The 27,079-nt window shown below is 36.7% G+C and overlaps 1 protein-coding gene across 10 annotated transcripts in view; it reads right to left on the bottom strand.

Annotated features, from left to right (window-relative positions):
• Positions 1-3,433: 3,433 nt before the first annotated feature.
• Positions 3,434-27,079, bottom strand: part of PALS2 (protein associated with LIN7 2, MAGUK p55 family member) — a 51,562-nt gene continuing 27,916 nt past the window's right edge. For 4 of the 10 annotated variants that reach the window (XM_083826884.1, XM_083826883.1, XM_083826887.1 and 1 more), the window contains 11 exons: positions 24,261-24,382; positions 19,264-19,416; positions 14,848-15,000; positions 14,107-14,334; positions 12,798-12,929; positions 10,712-10,811; positions 10,053-10,121; positions 9,118-9,279; positions 6,451-6,653; positions 5,933-6,061; positions 3,434-3,662 (listed from right to left, as the gene is read on the bottom strand). In XM_083826884.1, the coding sequence (XP_083683010.1) occupies positions 3,486-3,662; positions 5,933-6,061; positions 6,451-6,653; positions 9,118-9,279; positions 10,053-10,121; positions 10,712-10,811; positions 12,798-12,929; positions 14,107-14,334; positions 14,848-15,000; positions 19,264-19,416; positions 24,261-24,377 (1,623 nt within the window). In that variant the 5' untranslated portion in view covers positions 24,378-24,382 and the 3' untranslated portion in view covers positions 3,434-3,485. The remainder of the gene's footprint in view (positions 3,663-5,932; positions 6,062-6,450; positions 6,654-9,117; positions 9,280-10,052; positions 10,122-10,711; positions 10,812-12,797; positions 12,930-14,106; positions 14,335-14,847; positions 15,001-19,263; positions 19,417-24,260; positions 24,383-27,079) is intronic. The other 6 variants (XM_083826889.1, XM_083826888.1, XM_083826890.1 and 3 more) reach the window with 3 other exon arrangements.

The following is a 27,079-nucleotide window of genomic DNA, read 5'->3' on the forward strand; positions in this document are numbered from 1 at the left end:
CTGTATATTTAGAAAAATATACATTAGTAAACGCAATAAACCAGGTAGAGAAGTGTACCAGTTCTAAAGTCTCACATGCAGGTACATTTCTGGATTAAGTCATGGTAGATAGTAATGTGGTAGCAGACATGAGCATTTTTTGTTTTACCATCCACATACATACATATACACAGACAACTATTTGATAATTCACTTTTCTAAACTACTTAAATAATTATCTTGTGATACATACCACATATCTTAAACATTTAGCAGCATCTTCACCTTGCTCAGACACACCTATTGTTATTAACAGTCAATGTAAAAACTTTTCCTGTATCTGGAAAATGAATGTTTCATACAGAATGAGATACATGAAATCCTCGTTATTTGAAATCCCCCAGGAATACTTCACACAGCTGTTATATGAAAAGTTTTCACTTGCTCAAACCTAGCCTTTCGAAGCATCTTTCCCCTAACTGCACAATGTGCAGGTGCCTATCTAACTTCTGATCTGCTTTAAAGAACAGGTAGAGTCTATCACCACTGTGTATATAACTGCAATGGCACCTTTGTTCTAAGACCCTCCAAGAATGTATTGTTTTGTTTTACTAAAAGTAACTGTTATTCTAGTAATCCTACCAGGTAGTGACAAACTAACAGAATATCTGATGAAAATCTGATTTTGCTTTAAAAAAAAATCCAAAATGTTATAAACCTGCCAATCTGGACTCTCAATTTGCATAATTTAACAAACAGATGCAAGGAATGTGTGTTTTGGTTTTTGTTTTTTTTTAAACACTTGCATGTAACCATCCCATTAAAACCTGCAGTCACTTTGATAATGATCCTTGAATGCAACCTAAGCAACCCATCTCTTACTGCTTCAGAATTGTACTTCTCATTAGCATCAACATTAACAGCACAGGGTCAGCCGCTAGGCTCTGCTGTGCTAACTTAAATGTGGTAGATTTTAAAACGCTATGCGGAGCTTAAGCACAAGCTGAAGTTTCAGCCTTTAGCAAATGCATGGCTATTTGGAGATTGCTTGCTAGGTAGGCTCTTCTGACAGTGTGATCTCTGAGATGGAAAGAGAAGGAGCACGGTTTTCCTTACTAAACCTTGGTGCCCATGTTTCATGTGATTCATTTGGCTAAAAGTATGAAAAAAACAGATGAAAAAGTGATATTTGCAGTAGAAACAACAACAGTGTCGGAACTGAAGAATCTTCTCATTCCATTATTTGAGGAAGAGTGAGCTCAGCCCACTTTTGGCATCACAAATAGAGCATTTTCTAACTTAAAATGAAAAGGCATCGTATCTGTCCAGTTAGCACATCTTATTTACAGCATATGTAGGTCTTCTATTACACAGTATACAAACACAGTTCAGTCAATTTCAGCTTGTAGTGCCAAGAGTAAGTCATCAAAATAGTCAAGCAATGGCTCTGCTATCTTTGCTGCTACATAAAACATTTGATCCATTTCTCAAAGCAGCCTCTGAGTGACAGGATCACAGAACATGTCTCCTGGGAAAGGCAAATAAAGGTCTTGTGCTGCTGCCACGCTTAAAAGCTCTGCCAAACTTAAAACCAGAGCAAACGCATCCTGAAAACTGTAACAATAAAGCAAAGTAGCGGTACAAATTTTCCTTAGAAAATTTCAGATTCCCTCTAAAAGACTGAAATCTCAGTGTTAACAGCCACACCGATGACCTGTGCTCACACACATTTTTTGACTCATATTTTCCAAATACACTGGGATCTCACATTGCTCCCCACCCTCCCCGCTCACCAAACAACCAACTTGATAGGCTTTTTAAATATCATCCATAGTATACAGGTGGGGTGTTTTTGATTTTCTGTTTTGTTCTAGATTTACACGTTTCCTATACCACATATCAACAGTTTCCCTTGTGCACAAAGAAGTATTTAAGAGCCCCAGAAACAACACTGATTTACAGTGTAGAAGCTTCTTTTCCTTCAGAAACAGTTCTGAGGACGCTGCCTTTTTAACAGCATTCTGTGTCACGCTTTGGTGTTGAAAAAGAATTCAGAAGCCAGGTGCCTGTCACCAGGTGGAAGAGCAATGACTTGTGTTTAGACACCTAACCTGATAATTGATGGTGTATGTTACTATATACAACAGCTAAGATGGTAATATAAAATGTGAGCACAAAAAGAGCTAGTCTTAGTGGCAAGCTATATTTTCATTTTGTTCTTGTCAAGCAGAAATTTACATTAGCGTAGGTTTTGATGAATGAACTTGCAGCTAATATGAATTGCACCAATGAGCCTACTAAGGGGAGAATTGTCACTAAACCTAAACGAAAATATTGTAAAACAAAAACAGTATAAACAACATTGCTTTTTAGCAGTAAGCTTCCAATTCACAAGCTATTGGATGAAAAAATCAATTAAAAACACAATGCAACAAAAAGCACAGAAATTCCATTATATCACGCTCAAAAATACAACAGTTTATCACACAAATATTCCAAAAGATAATAGAGAACTCAGCTAAATATCACAGGAAATCAAGCCACAGATCACTATATAAATATCAAACAATGTCCTAAGAAAAGAAAATACTGTGGTTTTTTTTCCTTTTTTTTTTTTAAGCAATGTGTTTTCACAAGTGTGAAAAAACAGTGCTAAACATTAAGCTTCACTCTACAAGGCTCCACGTTATCAGGTTCTCTCTAGGCTACTTCACCATCGTACTGAAATACCTTGCATACAAGCTTTCTAACGTAGGTACTTCAACCATAACAGGCTAACAGGTTAGCTCCCAAGAACTAACCAAGCTTGCAAGGTATTGCTTTATGTTATTTTAAGAGACACATATAAGGGAACCTACAGAACAGTACAGTTGTCTAAATCAAGAGACATCAGGAATTTGTGAAACATCAAGAATGCATCAACATTAAGCAGAAAGAAGCTGGAGCAATGGAGCTGGGTGTTGGTTGTTGCTTTTAGTAGTTAGAATTCTGCTCCCATTAAATTATTAATTTTTAAGGAAAAAAAAAACAAAAAGAAAAGAAATTAGTGTTCTTTCCTAATAAAAGCTACAGACTTTTGACCAGTTAAACACTGACATTAACAAGTTTTACAAAAATTGTTTCAAGTATCCTCTTTTTAATCACAGTGAAAATGTAAGACCAAGATGTAAATGTTAAAGTGAATGACTGAAAGTTTCTTAGATGAAAAAGGCAAAGGTACTAAATCAAAACATATAAAATGCTTAAACGCATTTCCTTCATGTGATATGAATAGAAAGGTTATCTGTAAAAAGTTAGAAAAATTAAAATAAATTACATATTTAAGTACACTTTCCCTTCAACATTTTTCTTTTTATAAAAAGTCAGAATAGTGTACTTTTGAATATACACAGAGTAAAAACGCACAGGTGCCGCAGGTTATCGTTGGTATCTACACAACATCTTGTCACATTAGTTTATTTGCTGCAGTTGATTTTATTTGTTACTTATGCTCATCTTCAGCAAGCTCAATATACCCAGCTAATTGGGACCCACTGTGGTTCCAGCCTCAGTTTCTCTATAGCAGTCTGTAGCTTCTCAAAGGCTTTGTCTAGGTTGTCATTTACAATGGTCAGATCAAAATAGTGGTTGTACGCTCGCTGGATCCGGGCACTTTCATCAACTGTTTTTTTCAAATCAGTGTCCTGTTGAAGGCATTTTAGAAATTACTTAGAGCACAAGACTTGGCAAATCCTTATAAATTAAGTACCACTTCATGACATAGTACAACTGACTGTTTAAAGCTCTATATTGTATATATTGAAAAAATAAGAAAAGGTCTCATTTATAGCAAATCCACACAAAACTCAAGTTAAAATGCAGTGACTGGGCTGAAAATGTTGTACACAGTGTTAACAACGTTAATTATGGCAACCAAGTGTTGCAAATTTTGTGATTTTTAAGAAAGCCAATAAAAACACATGAACTGGGGCCTGTATACGCAACAGGCAGCTAATCATCTTGTGTGTGCAACTGACAATTCAATCAGAATAAAATTAATGCTTTAGGAATAATTATGTCAATCAGTTATGTAAATATATTTATGCCTCCTACCCCCCTCAAAAAAAGCACCAAAAAGCCCAAGAAATAATATTACCATTAAACGAAAGACAATGGAAGATGCATTTCTAGAAAGATCCTCTGGAATACCCTATTAGTTTTAGAGACTACATTTCAGCCTTCTTGCTCACACATCATTTCCTCGTTCCTGAAGTGCTGCATTACTTTATTTCTGACATGAGCTGCAAAGTGTGCAGGAAATTTCTATTCCTACACTATGAAGCCGCCATGAAGTGCTGCCAATCAGCATTTTTTCATGTTTCATTAGTCCTGCGTTCTTAGAAGACTCCTCTCCACTTTCACACAAAAACAATTTTCTGTAAGCAGTTATGAGATTTGTTACCCTGCTAATATTCATCTGAATGTTTTGAAGTCCCAATACAGTTGTAAATACAAAAGTCAAAATTAAAACTTTGCAAATAGCCTTTCCTTCACAGTAAACGAAGGAGGAAAGCAAACAAACATACCATCACAAGCCTCAGAATTTTTTGCTGTGGCCTAGGAAGCTACAAATAATGTAGACAGGCCCACTAGACAGCAGGACATATGCAATAATTTAAATGTACATTGCTTTTTCATTTGTTCAGGAAATACAAGAAGAAATGAGAAGTTATGCTCTATATACATGTCCACAGATTTGATGTAGAATCTGTACAGATACATAAAAGGATGTCCCTTAGGGAATCATATATTAGGAAGTGCAGGAAATTATTCTTATACTTGTCTGGACAGTTTTAATCTTGCCTTCCTGTATATGCAAGGCAGAAGTTAGTGTTTGTTTGGGGGAGGGAGAAAACACAAAGCACCCCCAGAGGTACTGGAATCTCTAACAACCAGAGACCAAAACTGGGACTGGACAGTCTCTTCTGTGGTTAGCAGAAAGGAATCTCACAGGTTTGAAAAAAAAATCAGTGTAAATGGATTCACTGCCCATTTTATTGCTCTGAATGCCCCAACAACATCATACAAGATACCGCTACTATCTAAGCTATAGCACTACAGTTGTGAGTTGTCAGCATGCCGTGGCTTTTCTCGGATAGGAAAGATGTACTGCTGTGCACAGAGAATGATTTTGTTCACTGTTCAATCTGGCTTTTTTTACAATTTGGTCCTGCAGCTGGGAAAGTCTATGTCCATACAGAACACTTATAATTTGCTGTGTTGAAGGACACAGGTCTCACTTGCTTCTGCGTGTCTCAGAAAAGGAGACAGGATCTAATGAATAAAATGTGCCACGTCACTTTACATGACAAATCCAAGGAACTTCAGGGAAGGAAAAGCTATTCAACACTTCTTTTTCTGGCAGCTCCCAGCCATTTTCAGTGCAGCATGTGCTGCTGCAGCAGTGGAAATGAAGCCTAGTCGAATTCAAGTTGGGTTGTTTTTGTTGTTTTGCTTTGTTGTTTTGTTTTTTGCCTTTTAAGACAGTCTGCAGTATCTTTCCTGAAGCTTACAGAGTCCATTTTTAAAGCACACCTATACTGTAATAAGAACCTGAACAAAACTTTTTGGGGGGAGAGATGGGGAAGTGAAGGAAAGACACTTATATAAAAGAATAACTCCTACCGTCAAGTATCTAAAATTTGCTGCAAATAATCAAAGGTAGCACTTCCCAAAGAATACATTACAAGTAATTCTTGTAATCAACACTTATCTGTAAGAGGTCTATTTTTAAGAAAGAAGCAATCTGCCTTTTACATAGTATTTGATTAACTTCTTAAGTAATCAGCAAAAATCTTGCCTAACTTTTCTTGAAGACTTTAATTTCAGGAAAAAGAAGTCCATCTAAAATGAAAGTTAAAAAAAGTCTAAACATCCTGCTCAAAGCAAACGAAATATAAAACAATCTGCTTACAGTGAGAAGTTTGGTTGTAATTCCAGCATCTACCACAGCCTTATGCATAGCACGCAAAGTCTCCAGCTCCGGAGCAGCAATAAACACTACATAGGGCATGAATTCTGAAGTCCTCAGTATTTTCAGGGCCTAGAAGCAACGAAAAAGAAAAAAGTATGAGAACAAATCACAAGTCCCCATTACCTAAGGGGCACTGCAAAACTAGTCTGCTACAATGAGTAGAAATACATGATAGGTGAAGATTCTTACTTCTATTTCAGAAACTCCTGCATTGCCTTTTGAAATGCTCAACATTTTTTTCCTTGGCTAAAAAGATCTGCTGCTCTGCAAGGCTCCCATTTCCATGCAGAACCTAAGTTTTTTTCCCCAACCTTTCTAACTTATTCCAACTAAGTGCCATAAATGCAGAAATCCAGTTGGCAATGCAATATTTCAACCAGCTAAGAAGCCTTCAGATTTAAAGGCATACCTCTTCTCCATTGTACTCCTACTTTTTGAGTGTCACATAAATGATATACCTGTGGATTCACATCCAAGATGCAGGTCCTTCCTGTCTGAACAACTTCAAGGATAGAATCAATTTTAGTGCCATAAAGATTTCCTTCATATTCTCCATGCTCTAGGTATCTGCCAGCTTTAATATCCATCTCCATTTCAGCTCGTGACACAAATCTGTATGCTTGCCCATCCTTTTCATCATCCCTTGGCTTTCGTGAAGTAACTAAACAAAAAATATAAAATATAAGCTGAATTATCTTTTTGTACTTGGAATACATGCAAAAGACTGGACTGCTATTAAATCAGGGAAATTATAATATGGAATAATATCTAATTATAATTGTTCCATATACAGATTCATCAATTATTCTAGTTTACATTCCAGAACTGAGCACAGCCTTTCTCATTCTCTTTATTTATATTCTTTCCTGTATGTCGTTTATCCCCAATTCTTTATTTCCTTTGCATTACTCCTTCAGACCATATACAATACTCATTCATGCCATTTTTTTAATTATTCACTGAAAATAATTCTTTAGGTGACTTTGAAATCAAATGGAACTTTAACTCTCAAAAGCCAAATTTACTTCTGAAAAATCAACTGAGTACCTTTCAATATCCTCCTCCCCCCAAAAACACCATCACATCCTTCATTCACTCTTCAGAGCAGAATTACCTGAACTAGCTATAAAGAAAAGTTAGCTCAAATACGAGAAGAAGCCCAGCCACAGTAGCAAGAAACAGTGGTGGCCAGCTGATGCTACTTTCCAGGATAATCTATCCTTTAAAGTGAAGAAAATTCATTGCAGAGAAATGGAAGCCCACACTTAAATATAACATTAGCAACTAGCTTGGATGTTGGCATGCAGTGTGCAGCACAGATATTATTTAAGTAAGAAAGTGAAAATTAAATTATAAAATAATGTATCAGATTATTACCTACTTTGCTGCCCTATCGTTGTATTACCTGCCAACTATCTGCATTTAATTAGATTTCACTTTAGAATGCGGATCCCTTTGGCAATACTGTGATACAAGTAGGAAACATTCCCCCCTCTCCAGGGATTCCTATCAACTTCATTATTATAGAAAACTCAAGTCCCAAAACCAACGATCTTCTGAAACTGTTAGTAATGAAAGTATTACTAGAACACCTAATCTTAGACAAGATGCTACAGATTGACTGGAAGTATAATGATTAATATAATACATTAAAAAAAAAAGATCAGTTTGAAATAAATTTTAGAGCATAAGCTATAACAGCTGACAGCCAGATGACCTGACAGTTCAGCTATGCACACTGCAGAAAAAAACACAGCAACATTTGCTGGATCAGAACTCAACACCAAGGCCACACATGCAGCTATCTCAGGCATTTTCCAACAAACGCATGTAAGAAAACATCTTTTGTGAATAACCAGAAGTTTTCCTAATCAAAGAAACTGAGGCCAATTAAAATTACTGATTAACCTACTTAAAATCTCAGTATAATGTAAAGAGATGCCATATACAACGAACTATGTGCTTCATAACGTGTATGATGAGATTGTCAGATGGCTGAGTTGGGAAAGTTAATACATATGACTTTATGACTTTAAAGGGCATTCAAAAGCTCTACGTACAAGCATTTTAACATCGTGTTACATTACTGATTTGTAGCTACAGCATTTTAGAGAAATCAGTGATTCTAAGGGCTTTTTAAATGGGAACAAGAAGTTTAAAAAAAAACAAAGTTTCTTGCTTGTTTGGTAATAAAAATAATGGGATTCCCAAGGGAAGGTTTTCTTTAAAGAAATAACACTGCAAAATCAACCTTGTTATTAGTCACATATATCAGCTCTTAGTGCACTGGCCAGTTTTAATGTTTAGAAATTCAGCAAATTAGGAAGGGAAACAAACAGAAGGGAACAGATTGTTTTTGAAATTCTGAATGGCACATGGCAGAAGGAGAACAGTAATGTAGCTAGGGTTGTCTGGTCAGAGGTCAAACAGAAGAGGGACAGTTTAGAAAAAAACAAGATCTTTTAAGTGAGCAAAAGCAACTATGTGACTGGAATGAAGGCAAGAAAACAACCGAATATTTCAGTTAAGTGAGAAGGTTCTTTTTCTGAAGTTGATAGAAAAAAAGATGATGGGCTTGGGTCTAGATAGAAAAAACTTCAGATTATCATACAGACATTAAAGATCACAAATGCTTCTGTTTTATTGGAAGCTTACTTGTTTCCTTTCCCTAAATTTCCAATACTAAAGTAACAATTTATAATGCCTAGGGTGCTTCTACAGATGGAAAACTAAAACAGCAAACCTGAGAAACTCCACTGGCTGTCGATTACAGACTACTAGCAACTTCCAAAATCCCCTCAAGTGTGTGGGGTGGTGACTGACACTGCGTGAACCTAGCAGATGGGCAGATACTTAACGGCTGGCAGATGCACACACAAAAACTGGTTTTCTGCAGCCTCAGTGATGGTTAATTGGGAGTTGCAAATATTTTCACTGTAGTCATATGAAAGTCCAGTTGTATGATAAGATGAAGAATGTTTTGTCCTTTTGTTTCCCCACTCCCTGTAATTTTTATACACTGAGAAAATTACTTCTACCATGAATCAATGGCATAAGCTTTAGGTATTTTCCATATAATAAGAAACTTAACACATGACATTACAGTAGGAGTGCTGACAACTTACATGGCACCGTAGTTCCAAACCTAGTAGGATTCAGTACTATAAACCTGTTCTTCAAGCTTCTTCGCCCCACTCCTTGGGCGCCAATTAAGACCAGTGTTTTCCTCTGAAAAGGAGGCATTTTGGCTACTTCCTCATAGATCTGGATTTCATGACGATCAAATTCTACATTGAGAAGCATACAAAAAAGTTAGTAGTCAGAACTTTAATAAAAAAACAATAAGGAATTCTGCTATATCTGAACAGATCATTTGTGAATATAAATAGTAGTCAAAGGGCTTTAAGTCTGATATAAGCTTTCTTGCTTTAAATTGGTATGGAGATGGAACTTATTCATGGAAAACATAAGGTCAGGTTATTGCCTTTACTTCCAAGGAGAAATTTCTAACGGGACCAGAATGGGAAAATTGTGATTAACAATTCACGAGCTGCCAGGGAATCTCAGAATGGTTGAGGTTGGAAGGGACCTCTGGAGGTCACCTCGTCCAATGCCCCTGCTCAAGCAGGACCACTTGCAGCCACCTACCACGTCCAGATGGCTTTTGAGTGGGGTCTGCCTTTCCAAGGAGGGAGATTTAACAACCATTCCGAGCATTCTCTCTTGACCTAGGCAGCCCAGAACTGGACACAGGTCGCCAGGTGCAGCCTCCCTTGTGCTGAGCAGTGGGGAAGGATCGCTTCCCCCAGCCTGCTGCCAACAAAGCTTTATTTTTTTTCTCTTTTCTAAAAGTTTTTCTCTGATTTCTACCTACTGAAACCTGTATTTAGCACCATTATACCTTCACTGGTTACAACTGCTTTTAAACCAAAAACCTACCTGACTTATTGAATGTATAATCAAATATTTTACTGCAAATCTTTCAGCTTTGAATACACCAGGCTATCTGCAAGTTTAGAAGCACAGAGAACTTCAATTCATATGCAATATTAAGAGATACCTGCATTTCTTGTAGTGAGGTACATCATCTTTTTCTTTTTTTTGCTGCTTATTGTTCCACAGAAAGGCCCTAGAAATACGAATTGAGACAAACTCATTTTTGTTAAATGTTTTTTTCTGAACATTTACATTTCTGATTTACATGAACTTGTGCACGTTTAGATTAATTATGCTTACAAGGACTACTTTCAAGAAATTACCTTTCTTTTTTAAGCCTACATATATTCTAGGGAAGGAGGTTACAGCTATTTTCATACACATTACACAGTGTAGTAAGAATGGAACAGAGGAAAAAAGTAGTTTTCCAGGGAAATTTTCTAAAAAACACTAGAAAAATACTTCAAAAACACTGAATTTATTAACTTCCATTATATACTATAAAAACATATCTGGAAAAAAGTGCTAATTCTTATGGCTTTCCCACCTCATTTAGCTTTTCATCAGCAGGTGGTAAAACTGATTTATGTATCTACAAAGACCAACGCATATACTCTAGGCTTTGTCCTTTAGTCAAAGCCCAAACCATACATACGTAATAATCAGCATTTAGCATTATTTTACGTATTCTCATACAGCAGTTTTCTGCTATCTGTGAATGTAAGAAAACCATAACAAATGGAGTCAGAGCAAAATGTATTCCTGAAATTCCTTAAATCTCACCTGAGTTGTCCCAGTCCCTCCTAACAAAAGCTTTTCTCTTCTCTTCCAGGAACTGGCTAGGAATAAGCCCCGCACTTCCTCCTTCTTTGACATGACTAGCCTGGAAAAGAATAAAATCAAAGGTAACTTGTGAGAAGCATTTTTCTCATGTCATGTTGATGACTGACTTTCACACTGCCAGTTTCTCAATGGTGAGCACTGATACATTTATTACTGCAACACACAAAATCAAAGTCAGACCTGGATGTTAAAGATCTGTCTTATAGTAACAGTGGCTTGTCACTGAAGTATTAAAACTCAGGAAACAAATAAGATACAAGTTTTCCCATTCTATTAGTCTGCTTTTAGCCTGCTAGCCTGCATTAGCCAGCCATAAACGTTTGGAATAAAAATCCTACGTAGAATTCAATAGCTCTAGCTCTGAAGTGATAAAACTCAAGACTTTGTAGGACACAGTACACTTATTTTGTATTCTTGACCTACTCCGAACACGTTCCAATGCAGCTTATTAACTGTCATTTTATATATTGGGAATGCCATGAACACACATCTACTCATGCCTTTTGCACTACTTAGCTACATATTTAAATCAGTATTCTTCAGTATTCTTGGTAACAGAAGTTTGGCTAAGATTCTCTGTAAACCCATTTCAGGGCAGGCCCAATTCTCAGCAAGCTTAATGCACACAAACACACCACTATAGAATGTTACACTTTTCTTCTCCATAACCAGTCAGCCTTGTCACTTGCTGTTTGCTTTTCAAGTTGTACCCTTCTACTTATTAGTGACTTAACGATTTTTCACAGTTAGTGAATTCCCAGTAACTTCTTGGACACTAGCATTTCTAGAATGCCCAAGGAAAAACTAACTTATTCCCCAGCAGCATTATCTGCACAGTATTACCTGCAACACATTACATTGGCGTGATGCATTTAATTTTTGCCATTCATCGAGGGCGTTTATGAGCACTTTTAATTTATTTCTCCTGGATTCCCATAAGTGGCAAGCTGAAGAAATTTGAAAAATAGTATAGAAGACAGCATGTAAGCTAAATGTCAAACTACTCTAGAGTTTTAGTGTTGTACTTCTGAAACAAATTAACTTGGCAGTAATAATTTTTCTGCTCATCCTCACATTTTTTATTCTTTTTTTTTCCTGTTATTACCATCACTGACAAGCAACAGAATTCAGCAACAGTTGTTGATGTATATTCAAAAATTTTTGTCGCTCTTAATGAGATGTATATATATTGCACTCAAGTGACATTTGGCTCTCTATTGCTTGTTATCTAGCAAAGGGTTTGAAATTTAGGGGTGGAAAGGAAAATTAGTAATGCTAAAATCTTAAGCCTAGCTTGCCACTGCCACTTGCAAAGTTGAGTGTCTTGGCTGAGGAAAGTGTCTTAAAGGTTCACTTGTATTTTCAAGGGCACTGATCATGTTCAGCTGTGTGTACAGTGTGTTGAAAAAATAAAGAGAACATAAGCATCCGATTAGGCTTCTACTGAAGGACTGAATGCAGAAATACAATCTTAACTGTTAATATTTGAAACAGTGACAAACACTTAGATTATAACATGTTATAGCTTACCGACAGTGACCACCACTGTGAAAATAAAAGGTACATTTTCTCCAAAATAAATATTCTTACCCCTCTTCAGATCCACAGGGTTAATTTCCCTCTCCTCCCTCAACTCTGAGTTCACAGGAACAGGTCCACTTCTTCCCCAGTCACTGCCAGGGAGGGCTTACCACAATTTACATAGTCAACCTAAGACTTTATGCTAGAAATTATCCACTTATAACTGATTTTGGAGTATCTTATGACTTATGATACATGAACAAAGGCATATAAATAGTAGTAACAGCAAAAACACAGTGTTACGTACAATTTAGATATGATTGTTAATATTTTGACTTAAGATACTAATAGCTTGAAATTGGATTACACTAAATATTTGTTCTTGTATCTACTATTAAAAAGAAGTAATTCATTATTTAAAGAGTTTATATTTAAAGAGTTTGTTATTAAGGCAATTAGTGAAGCTCTTTTTTTTTTTTTCTTTTAAACTTATTTATTTACCAACCTGCCACCAATTTGGATCTTCACGGTTTACGATCTGAAGAATTTCTCCTTTAGAAAATTTCAAACCTGCTTCTTTGCATGGGATGAGGTTGTCATTATATGGATTATAATCAAAATGACACTTCACAAAAACCTGAAATGTGGAAAAATTTACAATACTTACATGTTACAAAATACATTCTTACTAATTTACCTGTCAAAGCTAAATAGTGTCTTTATCTACAGCATAACATTTTTGACATGATCAGATTTTCATTTTACAAGTAAAATGCAAGCTATAGGAAAAAGAAAAAAAAAACTGGCAAAGTACACCAGCTGAGAAAGGAGAAATAATCTGCAATACAAACCTTGGTTGAAAGTGCTTCATAACAAAAATAAAAAGCCAACTGCTCAATTTGGGCAATGTATTCATGTTTGCACTTCAGTGTGTCCAACTTTAGCATTCTGACTTTAAGTTACTTAAAAATATATACATTACTCAAGGTGTGAGCACTGTCCTCAAGGTTTGTAGAATCCTAACAATTAATTTTGCCATGAACTCAATGTTTGAAAAGAAACAAGATATGTGACTGCTTAAGACTCAAATTTGATGCAGGGGAAGGAACAGTGAGTTGCATCAGTGGATTGGAAGCATCTTTTGACTTTTTTCTGTCAGCCAGGAGAGCAAAGGAAGCAGCACACCTGCCTCAAACACAGCACAGCAGATAGCGTTTGCTCAGTGTAAGCATAGTCTATTATAATCATGGGCATTAAGACCCACTGTCTGAAGGAGTCCCACAAGATGTTTCAAATGCACTAATTTAGAGCAACAAATTACTTCTGCCGTGGAGAAACTGACAGTCTACAGCAACAACAAAAGAATAAGTAATAGCCACCATCCAAGTACCTTCCTAAAGTCACTGAACTCAAGCTCATCTGTTGAATTCAGTGTGTTTCTGAATTCCACGAAACATTACCTGGACATTGGTCATGTTATAAACACACACACTTCAGTGCAGTTTAGTGTGATTGTGGCTAGGTTCTTGGAGGTCACTGGATGTCACAGAAACATGCTTGGAAGCATACAGACACTTAACAATCTTAGATACTAACAATTTTTTAAGCAGACTGATGTGGGGTGTCACCTCAATATGCTGAATAATCCCATTTCCAATGTGTACTTAAAGGCAAATACAGGTATTTAGCCCTTCTGCTAGCATTAAATGCACAAAATAAACAAAGTGTATCTAATACAAATCTTAAAATAAACTTATTCAGAAAATACCAAATAGAAGTTCTTTTGACAGAATTGTTAGAAACATGCTACTGACCTGTTGAGGAATAACAGTGTCTCTGTAGCTGGGGAGAATCTTCAGAGTGACACTGCCACTGATATTTTTCAGCAGTTCCTGCAGTTCTTTTGGATTGTTTCCAACTTCATGGCCATTCACCTCTTTAATAATGTCACCTACGTGCAGAAGACCTTGTCGATCTATCATTCCGCCATGGAGAATTCGTGCTATTACCAGATCATTGTTCTCAACTCTAAACGTAACACCCTGAAAGAGGTACGTGACACCTAGTTTACCATTGTTTGAATTTCAATTTCATTTTACCTTCATCTCAAGCAAAATTACATAGCTCTGGGATACTCCTATCTCCCCCAGCGAAAACAGACAATAATAGTTACTATGATGTAAGAGTTTCTAATACACAAGTAAGTATCAAGTGACACAAAAGGGCTTTCAGACAAGGTTTTCATATGACTGAACAATGACTGTATTGTTCTTGATTGCACGCAGTCCTGACATTTTGTATCAAGACCAAACAGATGTTGTGTTAGTCAGTTATGCTAGCAAGTAATTCTACCTAACGACTGCCTGTTCACTAAGCCATAACTTCCTTGAGAGAACACACAAATACCTTCCTGTTTCAACCTCTTAATACCCATCCAATCACCCATTAAATTACACAACATAATAAGGGTAAGACTTAAAACTTAATGCAAGATATAAGGCACACACAAATGCTTTCACTCACATTTTAAATTAAAGACATCTTCAGTCACTTACCAGTGGTTCTCCTGCTCTTTTGTGAATTCCAAGAATACGAATAGCATCTACTGGAACAATCTGGTTGTTCACTGAAGAATTATTGACTTCTGGGCTAGAAGGAGGGGAATCGTAACATTTTGAAGCCACAATATCATGTGCTTCCAAGAGTGACTGCAAGGGAAAAGAAAAAACCTTTTTTAAAAAACATGGAATAACCATTTGTAAAAGGGTTTCGTGCTGGAAAACCACTGAAACTACCCTTTGAGATCAAATCTTGAAGCTATTATTTCATAAGGAATACAGCAAAAATCAATTTTCACGTTTGTATGAAATGTAAGTAACTCACATGGCCTGCTAACCCTACTAGCTTGGCAAATCTGCTCTCTTTTTGTAAATATAAGTGCTTCTTCTTAAGAAAGCATAAGAGAAATGTAGTGAATTTGGGAGGAATATTCCAGTGAACTTCAGGGAAGAAGATGGAAAGAGGAGTACCTACACAACAGTGTTTCACCTAATGAAACAGTATCCAAGCAAACGCTTTAAAGTAAACAAACAGCCCACTGCAAAAAGATGAAGATAACTCATCATTAGATACGTGTATGTAATGTAATAAAGTTTTCCTCCACAGTAATTTGGAAGTAACTCTAAATAAAAGATAATTACAGATATGTAAGGATTTCTAGCAATCTGCAGAATGAGTGCTTTCTGCTTGCATAAAACCAAGGCAGAATTCTAGCACCAAATGAATCCAAGTTGACAGAATTCACATTTGGAAAACAAGAGTTCAGACTTTATACTTACAGTTAATGGTGTTTTTATCAGTGACATATGTAAGTACAGACCAAAAGGAGGAGATCCAAATAAATATAATCATCTTTGGCAGACAATGAAATTTAGACTTGATTTTCTGGTAAAAAAGGAACTTTAAGATTTAAAGAAAAGATCTGTAAGGCAATATGCACAGGTAGAACAAGATAAAACTTGTGAATTAGAGAGCAGAGACTTTCTGTCTTAAAGAGGAAAAGGGACACCCTTCAGCCACCACATATCATAGCTCAAGATAAAGGGTCTGTGACACACAGTCTCTCTGACAGAGAGAGGAAGAAGAAAACAAGCAAGTAGGAGAGATGTCTATTAGGCCTATCTTACCTCAAATAACATAGACAGCTTTGTGTCAAACACTGACCTGAAGAGGTATGGTCATGTTCGATTACTGACTGGTATCAAATAAATAGGTAAAGAGAAGTCACAGAGAACAGGACGTCACAGGGCCTATGGTGACATGCTCATGCCAAAAGAAAGCACAAAACAGTACTAAAAAATGGAGTAGGTGGACAGGCCTATGAGTTTAACAATTTTGCTGCACAGTCTGCTCCATCCTTCTGTAAGTCACCTCTAACCTAACAGTTGTGCAACCATGTTAGCGTAGTGCTAAGCTCAACATGCAAACCTCCAAGTGTCATTTCTGAACAGTCATTTTAAACTGCCTACCACGTAATGACCCTACTGATATTTCAACTTGAGATTAGAAGGAGCTACTAATTCACGGATTCTGCCCCTGCCTTTAAGACTGTAAAGACAGCTGCTTATTGTGGCTGCTCTGATACTGTGGACATAAACCAAATCAAATGAAATAGGAAAAACAATAATTTATTTAAATCAAGCAGCTGTCAGATGGTAGCAATTTCTAATTCTTCATCATACAAGACACATGCAATCCAGAAAACACAGATCTTCATTTGCCAATGTTTTCAAGCATAATTTTTGGATCTTTCTACGTTTCTAAAATGAAGCCAACTAGTATCAACTATGTTTTTTGACACATTAACACAGACAAAACAAGTAGATGTACCTATATGACACTTTCAGTTTTCTCTTTTGGTCACACGCTAGTAAAAAATTGTTCCCGAAACTCCTGGCCACAAACTACTTATTTTCTTGTGTAGCCTCACACATGAGCATACTTATACAGCTTGCTGCCCTTAACAGTTATATAATTTATGGATTATAATCTGATTCACAGCCAAAAAAAGTAGTAAGCAAACAGTCTGTGCCATCCTTTTCAAAATAACATGCTCCATAACACTTTTCAGTTCTTAAAAGCCTCATCCCATCATTCGCATTCTGATTCTATTTATTCGCTCAGTTTCATGGATGAGCATGAATTCATTCAACTGCTACTTAACCATCTCTTGATCACAAAATCTTTTTCCTGCTATTTCCATGATGGCTGAGTCACAGGGGGACTATCAGGGACTGTAAACTGCTGCCCATAATTGTAAAATTATTTGAGACAAGCAATACCATTAATTTGGAAAACATAGAATCAGCCCTTAAAACAGCTACACAGTAGTAAACATGAAATTTTAAGAGAGCTAAGTTCTTCATGGTGGCTTGTTGTACGCCTTTACTGAAGTGGAGACAGGAGGCAAATTACATTTTGTGTAATTACAAGTCACATGGAATTTTTTCTTTCTTCCTTACAGATCCCTTCTTGCAGAATTTGGAATATGTCTCCCTGGAACAAACGAAGCAGAAAGGATAGCAATTCTGTAGTAATTAGTTATTTTTCTATTTCCTCTTTAAAGAAGGAGACATAGAGGCTCCCCAAGACTCAAAAAGAGAATTGTATCCACATTCTGGACTGCAAATTTTCTTAGAAGTTCTTCTAGAGTGGTCATTACTATGATATCAGTTAAATAAAAACACTTACTTGAAATTATGCAACTTTGCCCTTAATTGGTTTTAATGCCTGCCTCCAGATGGGGAACAGCAGCACAAAATTAGGGGCCAAAAAGTACACTCTAATTTTAGGCTTCCAAACTGAGTAACATCAGATCTATTTTTACAAAATCAGTAGCTAGCTGCTTTATGGCTGTATGCAGCAGCCCAAACTGCTCATTGTTTCTGCAAATGAGACTAAACGTCTCACAACAAGAACTTGTAAAATAAAAAAATACAAGATTAAGCTGATTCAGACTTCTTTTTAAGTGAACTCAGTAATTCTGACAGAGTGAACGATACTTTAGTTCTCAAAGGCAGCATTTAACTGTCTTAGCCATTAAGTAGACTTTTTTTTTCCTTTAGCTTCCTATCTGACTCTTTGCGTACCATCCAGGTTTTGCAACAAATGAAGTAGGGAGCCCTAGAAATAGCTTACTTCTCTCACATACCCATGACTCACCCACTGGTACAGAGAAAAGAGCAGGCAACTTTGCTCAGAGCATGTAATAAACACGACATGAATTTTTAAAATAGGTTCCAAAAGAGAATCAAAGAGCATAACAGTAAGTCTGATATTGATACTAAACTAATTAGAAGATCATGTAAACAAACAAACACACGGAGAATGACTGAAATATTTTTGCATTGTAACTACCAGTTCCTCCAAACTCATCCTCTCCCTGTCCAGTCCCAATTTCTACTAAGGGGATCTGCTTCAGATCAAAGACTGATTTGAAGGTTCATTCAACAGTAAGTCTCCAAATCATAGTCTTTGATCCCTTAGTCACGATGCCATTTTGGACAAATAAGAATGCAAGCTAGGCCAACATAATATTCTCCAGGGCAGGCAGAGGAACTACCAGCATTCACAACAGCTACTACATTAAAGGTTGAGGTGTTAAAGTGTTCCCTATTTCCAGCAGGCCACAATACAGCTTGACAGCATTTCCCGTGTCTATCTGTGTTAAATGGAAATGCACCTATAACATAAAATTGAAAACTTTTTTTTTTAAAAAAAAGCCATATTTTTTAACTTGTACACCCAAAAATGTTTCTATGACTCTATACCTGTCTGCCAAAAGCAGCACATTTATACTTTGACAAAAGGTTTGCTTATGTTCTTATAAAGGAAAGTCTAGAATCCACCAAGGATTTACAAACCCTAATCTTCAAGAGGCAGTATGGAAACTGATAACAGAATGGCAGCTATGAAAAAACACCTCCTTCTGACAAGTATATGTCAAAATTTCATGTATGTTAAAGTACAGCAAGAGTGAAAGGGATACAGAGTTGTAATTTAAGCTCAGTGCAGATCACGTGGCATAAGAGTGTCGAGTTCATTCACTTTGCAAACTGTACATCTTACACAAGTATGAATGCAAAAAGCTGAACTCAACTGCAGAATGGACTGTATCAGGAACTGAGACCACCTGGAAAAGCTAAGGATGAAGCCTTCGAGTAATCTCTAGTGTGCATATAGAAACTCCATGTTTGTCCAAGACTACTGTAATGGAGACAATACCACAAATTAAGATGTACTTGAGGTGATACCAAAGACTAAAATAATGCTCATGTTTAACCCCATGACTAGTTCTTTACCATGCATTCAGAGTAAAATCCTATATTAAAATTGGCTACAGGTCAGTTTAATTATTAAACTTAGATCTGTATGTGTACAGTTATAGAGTGGGTAATATAAAGAGGTGGCACCTGAAAATGAGGCTCCTTCAGTATTCCAACCAATTCTGCAATATTCTCATCTTTATTTATTAAGGGACTGATGTCTTCAAGAATTTCATTCACCAGCTCCAGGTTGTTGTCACTGACAGCCTCAAGTTTAGAATCTTCTAGTCGCTCATGAGCCTGTACGATAAAATAAATACGTAAGACTATGATGTAAGTAAGTTTCAAGTAAATAGCACTTGCAATTTATAAACCTTTTAATTATTTTTGATGCACCTTTCAACAGGAAAGCAGCAACAGTTACATATAGTCTAATACATACATTTTGTTTTTATAAATGCTGAAGGATTTTGCATCCTTAACTACAAGACACAAAAAAGATTACAAGCAGCACCTGTCAGATATGCTTGCCTGTCCATACTTCCTATAACCTCCATGCTATCTACATACATCAAACAGTCCTCTCTGAACAGTAGCATGCCTCACATCTTTTCTGCTTCAGAACCTAGTACTTGTGTACTTTCTAGAAGGACAAAAAATAAATACAGGATCTGCTCAAAAAAATATAGTCTGCATTTGAGAAACATTTACCTGAAGCTCCTCCTACTCAGACACCTCTGAATGACAAATTCGACCAGAAAGACTGCATAACTAAGGGAATTCTGAACAAAGTCTGCAGCAAAGAGGAATAACAGTACGTTGGGCTGCACGGGTAAGCGTTGGCAGCAGTCTGAGGAAGGTGATCCTTCCCCTCTGCTCAGCACTGGTGAGGCTGCACCTGGAGTCCTGTGTCCAGTTCTGGGCCACCCAGGTCAAGAGAGACATGGGCATGCTGGAGAGAGTCCAGTGAAGGGCCACTAAAATCACAAACAGACTGGACCATCTCTCCTGTGAAGAAAGGCTGAGACAGCTGGGAATGTTTAGCCTGGAGAAGGGAAGGGGTCTCACCCACGTGCAGAAATACCTGAAGGGAGAGTGCAAAGAAGACAGAGACAGGTTCTTTCCACTGGTGCTCACTGGTAGGACAAGAGGCAATAGGGACAAACTGACACACAGGAGGATTTGAACATCAGGGAATATTTTTTTAACGTGAGGTTGACTGAGCGCTGGCATGGGCTGCTCAGAATGGTGGTGGAGTCTGCTGCCTTGGAGATATCTGAAAGACGTCAGGACATGATCCTGGACAAGCAGCTGTAGGTGGTCCTGCTTGAGCAGGGGCATTGGACAAGGTGACCTCAAGAGGTCCCTTCCAACCTCAAGTGTTCTGTGATTCTGGGACTACTTTTTCATCTTTCTAGAGCTATTGCTGCAGATACAACCCTTTCCTAAACATTGCAGGCACTTAAATGCATTGAAAGGTAGAAGATTTGAGCTGCAAGAGAAATACCTCAAACTGAAATGCTTTGTTTATTTTAGGCAGCACTTTACCAAAAATTAGGGACTAAGAGGAGGCCAAAAATAGCTAAGACTCTCAACACATTCTGAATTAAGAGTTATTTACAACACTGTAGCAACAAGAAGTTAACGATTGCTGTGGCAGGTAAAACACAAAAAATAACGGATTAATGTAAGACTCCTCCATATATACTTCCCATATATTTATAATCTGTGTGTGCACATATCTACTTGCTTATCAGTGCTTCAAAACAGATGTTAACATAAAATTTCGCTAAATCCAATAAACTTTGTTCCCTGAAATCAACTGGGTATTGAATCTTACTTCGCATCTATAAAATGCCATTTCTGGAGAAACAATGATCACTGGAAAGGCTAACTTTACATGCAGAAAGGCATTTCAGACATTCCCCAACACCCTCAAACCAAATGACCATGATTACAACATTCATAGGGAGCTTGGCACCTACACACATCCTCCTTAGTAAAGGAATGCTATTTTGTACATAACATGTACAGTAAACAGTATGGTCTTTTAGAAGTTCCCTTGTTTTACAGCCAGTAGAAACCCAAATCTATTGACTTTTAAACACACTCCAACTTCTGCAAGATTAGAGAATTTGGGTTACCTCTTTTCCTACTTCTTTTCTTTAAAATGTTACCACTAACAAGATGCTTAATATAAATACAAATATCCTCACCCTTCACCCCAAAATCAAGACTATGAATATATAGCAGAACAGAAAGTTCATTAGTCAACAACCTCTCATCCTGTACTATGCTGAGGAGTAGCAGAATATGGAATAGTATGAATATTTAAAACAAAAAGGAATAGCAAACTTAGATACTATATTTTATTTCAGTTCACAATTTCAGAGATGCTAAACCAAGTCTTTAAATTCATTAAATGTTCAGGTAATAAGGATTTTGCCTTTAACAATCTGAAATCCTAAATACTGGACACCATCTGTTTATAGATTAGTCACAAGATGTTTCCTTGGTCTAGGTTTGGCATACACCTGATATGACGTAGGCTCTGCTACAAAAAGCACTGCATTTAGTGTGACTGCAGAATAGATAAAGTTTTGAGGTTCAAGAGACAATCCAGGAGAATTTTAGTAAGATGGTTAAGTATCAAAACTGAGTAAAATTAGCTTATGTTTCAAATTCAATAACTGTCTTCAAAAAAAAGCATAACAATTCTAAAAGCTAGTTAGGACTGACCATAAAACATCAATAAATGACAGGAAAATGCATTTTACAATGATTTCAGTTACTTCCCCTTTCCCCTCAAAAGCCCCTTGAAACATATTTACTTAGGGACATGGTTTAGTGGCTAACATTGGTGGCAGGGACATGGCTGGACCAGAAGATCCTGGAGGTCTTTTCCAACCTTAATGATTCTATGAATTTATTCTATATGTAAATTGGAAAAAAGTTCATAGGTAAACACAAACTTCAACACAAAAAACCCACCACCCACTGAAGACTGGAAAGATACAGTAAATGAACCATCTCCCAAAAAAAAGAACTGTAATATCCACCTTAATACCTTTATTCTTGACAGGAAAAGAGTGAAATTACTTTAATGCAACTTTAAAGGATTAGCCAAACTTGGCATTGCAAAATATTATAAGCATATACTATCCTTATTAATTGCCTTAATACTTTAAGGGCTGAAAAGAAAAAGGTTTTTTGTTTGTTTATTTTTGTCCTTTTTGACTACAATATAATGATTAGTCTTAATAGCAGACTAAGTGGAAGTTTTAAACTAAAAAAAGGGTAGGTTTAGATTAGATATTCGGAAGAAATATGGTGGTGGGGCACTGGAACAAGCTGCCCAGAGAGGCTGTAGATGCCCCATCCCTGTAAGTGTTCAAGGCCAGGCTGAATGGGGCTTTGGGCAGCCTGGTCTTAGTGGGAGGTGTCCCTGCCCATGGCAGGGGGGTTAGAATTAGGTCTTTAAGGTCCCTTCTAGTCTGTGATGCTATCATTCTAATCAAAGAAACTGAAAAGTCTTTGACATTTCTGTCCCTGTCTGAAATGAATGTGCACAACTAATCTGACCATCTCAGGGTCCGGCGAGAATTCACTATTCTGATAAAACTAGCTCTTCTAATAGAAAAACAAGGTTGATACATTTTCAGAGTCAAATGTGTATGTATGAACTACATACACTTCGTGAAATACGTTATCGTTTTCATTCTTGTCCTTATTTAGCTCTGCTGGTTAGGACTGGGGTTTAGGGTTCAATTCCGAAATAATTACAAAAGAAAAAAATGAGTGTGGTCATGCCATATGGACACAGTTAAACCTTTCAGCATTCTAGATAAAGCAAGTTTATAGCTAGGATCTTGTCTGTTTCCTTTACAAGCACTTTTTTTTTTTAAACATCTGCTAGTCGTTAAATTCCCCATAATTGCAACTGGCGATTAATGTACAAATTCTTCGTAAGAATAAATGCTTTGCAATGAAAATTTTCTTCATGATAAAATTTAAAGATGAAGTATGTAACAGATACTGAAGCTGGAAACAACCGTAAGCAAGAAAGTGTTTTAACTTACTCCAGTAAATTTAGTACACAAATTTTCCCCTCTGCAGTCATCTCACCAGCAGATAAGACACTTCCAGTATTTGTAAGTTTATTGCTATGCAACTTCTTCCATTTGTAACCCATGGTTTTGAACAGTTAAAGAGAAATGAATTCTTATATGAATTCTTATGAGATGTTTTCTTTTCCAGATATTTTACTGAGCAAAATCCATGCACAACAATTCTTTAGCTTTACAGAGTATTTCATGGCTGCCTGGAGGGCATCCCTTCAGATGCCTGTTCACATTAAAGTGATAGCTATATTTAAGTTAACTTTTTTTCTCATGTAAGGAACTTATTTTTATGAAAAATAACAAAGAATGTAAGGGCTGTATAATATTGACTGCATCTCCTTATGATAAGCTACATTTTAATTTCAGAATCCAAAGAATTTTTGTAAACATTATCTTACATAATTAGTAGTACTACCATCTAAGAATAAAATATTTGCATAATTCAAGACCACAGCTAAGAATAGTCCACATCATCTGAGCACTGCTAACCAAAGGTCCCAGTATTACTCTGAGATCTAGGAAAGGGCCTGGAGAGAATATTCACTGGGTTGAACAGAAAGCCATTTTGAGCCAAAGAAAACAAGACCTGTTTATGCCATGGGGGAAAGAAGGTTATTGCTCTCACTTTTAATCTTTAGCAAAAATGCTAGAAGTGGGAAGGCATATGGGTTTTGCACACAACGGTAGTCACAAGACTATATTAAAACCAACTACTTCTAATTCCAAGCATTTTGACGTTTTCTTCATAAATAATTTTAACACATTATTTCTGGAGTCTCTGAATTTTTCTTTCTCCTCTAGATCTTCCATGTCAAGATTTTACTTTTCCAATAAATCACTGTGCGCAGAAATTAGATTATATCAAATATGCTACATCTGTTTTCAAGAACTCTTTCAAGTCCTTCAACAAGACATACCATACATAAAAGCCACTGCTGATACCTCAAATCCATACTCAGTGTTCACACAATAGTAACAATTGTAATATTTCCACATTCTGCTCAGAGTAGTGAGTTGAAATACCTTAGCAAGTGATCTTACAATAGGGTTTTCCATAATTCCTTTGAGAAAAATCAGGTCTATTTCTTCAGCGCCTGTTGATGTCGGCAGATCAGTAAGGTTATCCAGTACCTGCTGCATGGCTGCTGGTAAGAGGGAAAAAGAAAAAAAAAGTAAGTACTGACCAAAATAGCCTTGGATAAACAGCAAAAACTCTGGAAAACACCACAGTATTAAAATTAGAATTTTTACGCAGCCAACTACATACTGAGAGCAGTGGAAAGAATGGAAAACTATTGTCTTATTATAATTAGAAAGAGGGAGGTAAGGTATCTATCCAAATCCTTATCACAGTCAACTTAAATCCAGGACCAGCACATTCCTTTTAACATTCACTACTATTGAAACACCGAGAAAAAAAATCAACAAGTATAAACTACATATATGATATGCATAATATTGCAAATACAATAAAAGCAACTCATTCATGACTGTTTTTGTCTAATCTCACTTTCAGATAAAGTTTTCGGTCCTTATACACACCAAACACCTACAAGTTTTAGAATGCTTGTATAGGCAGATGCCACTGTTTTTGAAATGAACACATAATTTCTATTTTTTTTAACCAAAATGTGCTGCCAAGGCAGCTCCTGGGGACACTTGTGTCCGTCCTTTGTCTTTTCCAACCTAAATGATTCTAGATTCTGTCCCCAACAGTCACAACCTCCAGTTCTGACTTCCTGCACTCCAGCACTAAGTGTAAGTGGTGCAGATGCTAACACCAACCTGGTGCCACCAGGTGCTGCATCAGGAAATATATCTTAGAGCCTGAAATCCATTGTTGCTGCTCAGTGGACGATTTCCCTCCTATCTACAAAATCACAGAAAGAACTAGAGCAGCTTGGGTTGAGAGTGAGCAACGGTGCCCATGAAAAAGCCAGCAGACCCTACCATCCCAGCTGTCTTGTCCCATAGTGTCATTTATGAGGTGAATGATGAGAATTTATTGTATAACTGTGTCCTTCAATCATTGATTTAAGATAAAGTCGAATAAAACAGATTTTTTATGTTAGGCAGCAGGTGCAATGTGTTCATGTACTGCAGAATTCTTGTGCATTTGGGCGCGTATGCAGTAGCCCTTAGCAGGAACTTCCCAGGCTAGCTCCAAGCTTGCGGAGATGACAATATGTAAGCTTCGGCTAAGCACAAAAGGAGGCACCACTGGAGAAAGTTACCATGTCCTTCACAAGGTAAACAGTCATTTTTTCCATCTTTTCCAACATATGATTAAACATTCTCATCTTGTTAGTATTATCTTAGTAGTGAATAACCTATACTGTTCTTGTTTTTAACAGTATTCCTTCAAACTCCCGCAGAGTTATGTTGCATGCTCAGACAGACACACACAGGCCCACTAAACAATTTCTGCGAAGATCCCCAAGAAGCTAAAAGTATTAGAAAAACCACTGTGTACTGCAGTGCTCTGCATGCTGCACAGCAGTATACATCAAGACAATCAGAAAGCCTATATGCCCCTTCTCCCACACAAGAATTTACCCTTAACTCTCCTCGTGGCTTTATAATGAAAGCTATTATGAAACACAGCAAAGTAAGAGAACAAACAGCATTTCTCAACACCTACTTTCTAATTTGAATGCTTCCTAGAAAATTCCATTTCAAGGAAATATTTTCTGGCTGTTCTTTCTCCCAAGTGGAACTGACTTTTCAGCAATCAAATAATCTTATATACCACATTTTAACTACAGCACTGAATGTCAAAAGACTTCATTTTTTAATAATTTTAACCATACTTCTCACTTCCAAAAAGCGAGTCCTCTGTGAAACCATGAGTAGGAAGGAAAATGACACTTACATAATGCTTTCAGACTTTGAAGCAATATTGTTTCTACTTTTTTAATAGACAAAGCGCTGTTAGCGATCACACGTTGCATAAAGTCACCAAACCAAATAGCTGAATAAAATATAATACCGCTAAGTATCCTTTTTGTTTTTTGTTTTAAACCAGCTGTAAGGTAAAGCAAAAATTTTGTGTGAGAGAAAAACTCTAAGAAGCTTCAAAAGAGATTATGCAGCTGTTACCTGGTACAGTAACAGAACAATGTTTATATGGTTAACTCTTCACTGCTTCATATTCACCTGGAGAAAAAAAAAAAAAAAACCTGATGACGATCAAATGTTGTTTTGCCAAAAGTCATCAAGAGCATCTTCTAACAGGAATTATGTTATTTTTTATTAAAAAAAAAAAAGGCAATAACACATGGAGATGCAGACAAGCTTTTTGTGGTGGACTAGACTAAGCACTTTAATCTCACTTTTGAATTTACTATGCAAGTCATGGACCAGCTTCAAATGTAGTTCCCAGTCAATATGAAATGCTAATATTTGCTCACGTGTAAAAACAGCTTTGAAAGTTTAAGCAATATATTTACCTACATATGCCTTTGATCTTCATACATGTATTTTCAAGCAATTTGATTTCCCCACAGACAGTTTAACTGGGGGAAGGAGAGGAAAGGGAAATACACTTTGATAAATGTGTTATAGATTCTCCTTTTACATATCTACTCAACAGCCCCTTGTTTATTCATTTCTAGGAAAAAGTCCTCCTAAACTACCACCAGCAGGAGATACATTGTCTCCAGGTTTAATTATAAAGCTCTTTCAGAGCAATGTAAATATACACAGAATTTCAAGTAGGAGTATTAACTGACAAGAGTTCTTTCAGAAAAGTATCTTCTCTTTGGAGCAGCAGGGATGAAAGCTGAAGATGTAAATACTCACAAAGGGAAGTTTCACTTAAAAGATCAGGTCCCACTCAGAAA

The sequence above is a fragment of the Anser anser genome, assembly GCF_964211835.1.
Source record: "Anser anser genome assembly, chromosome: 2".
NCBI lineage: Eukaryota > Metazoa > Chordata > Aves > Anseriformes > Anatidae > Anser > Anser anser.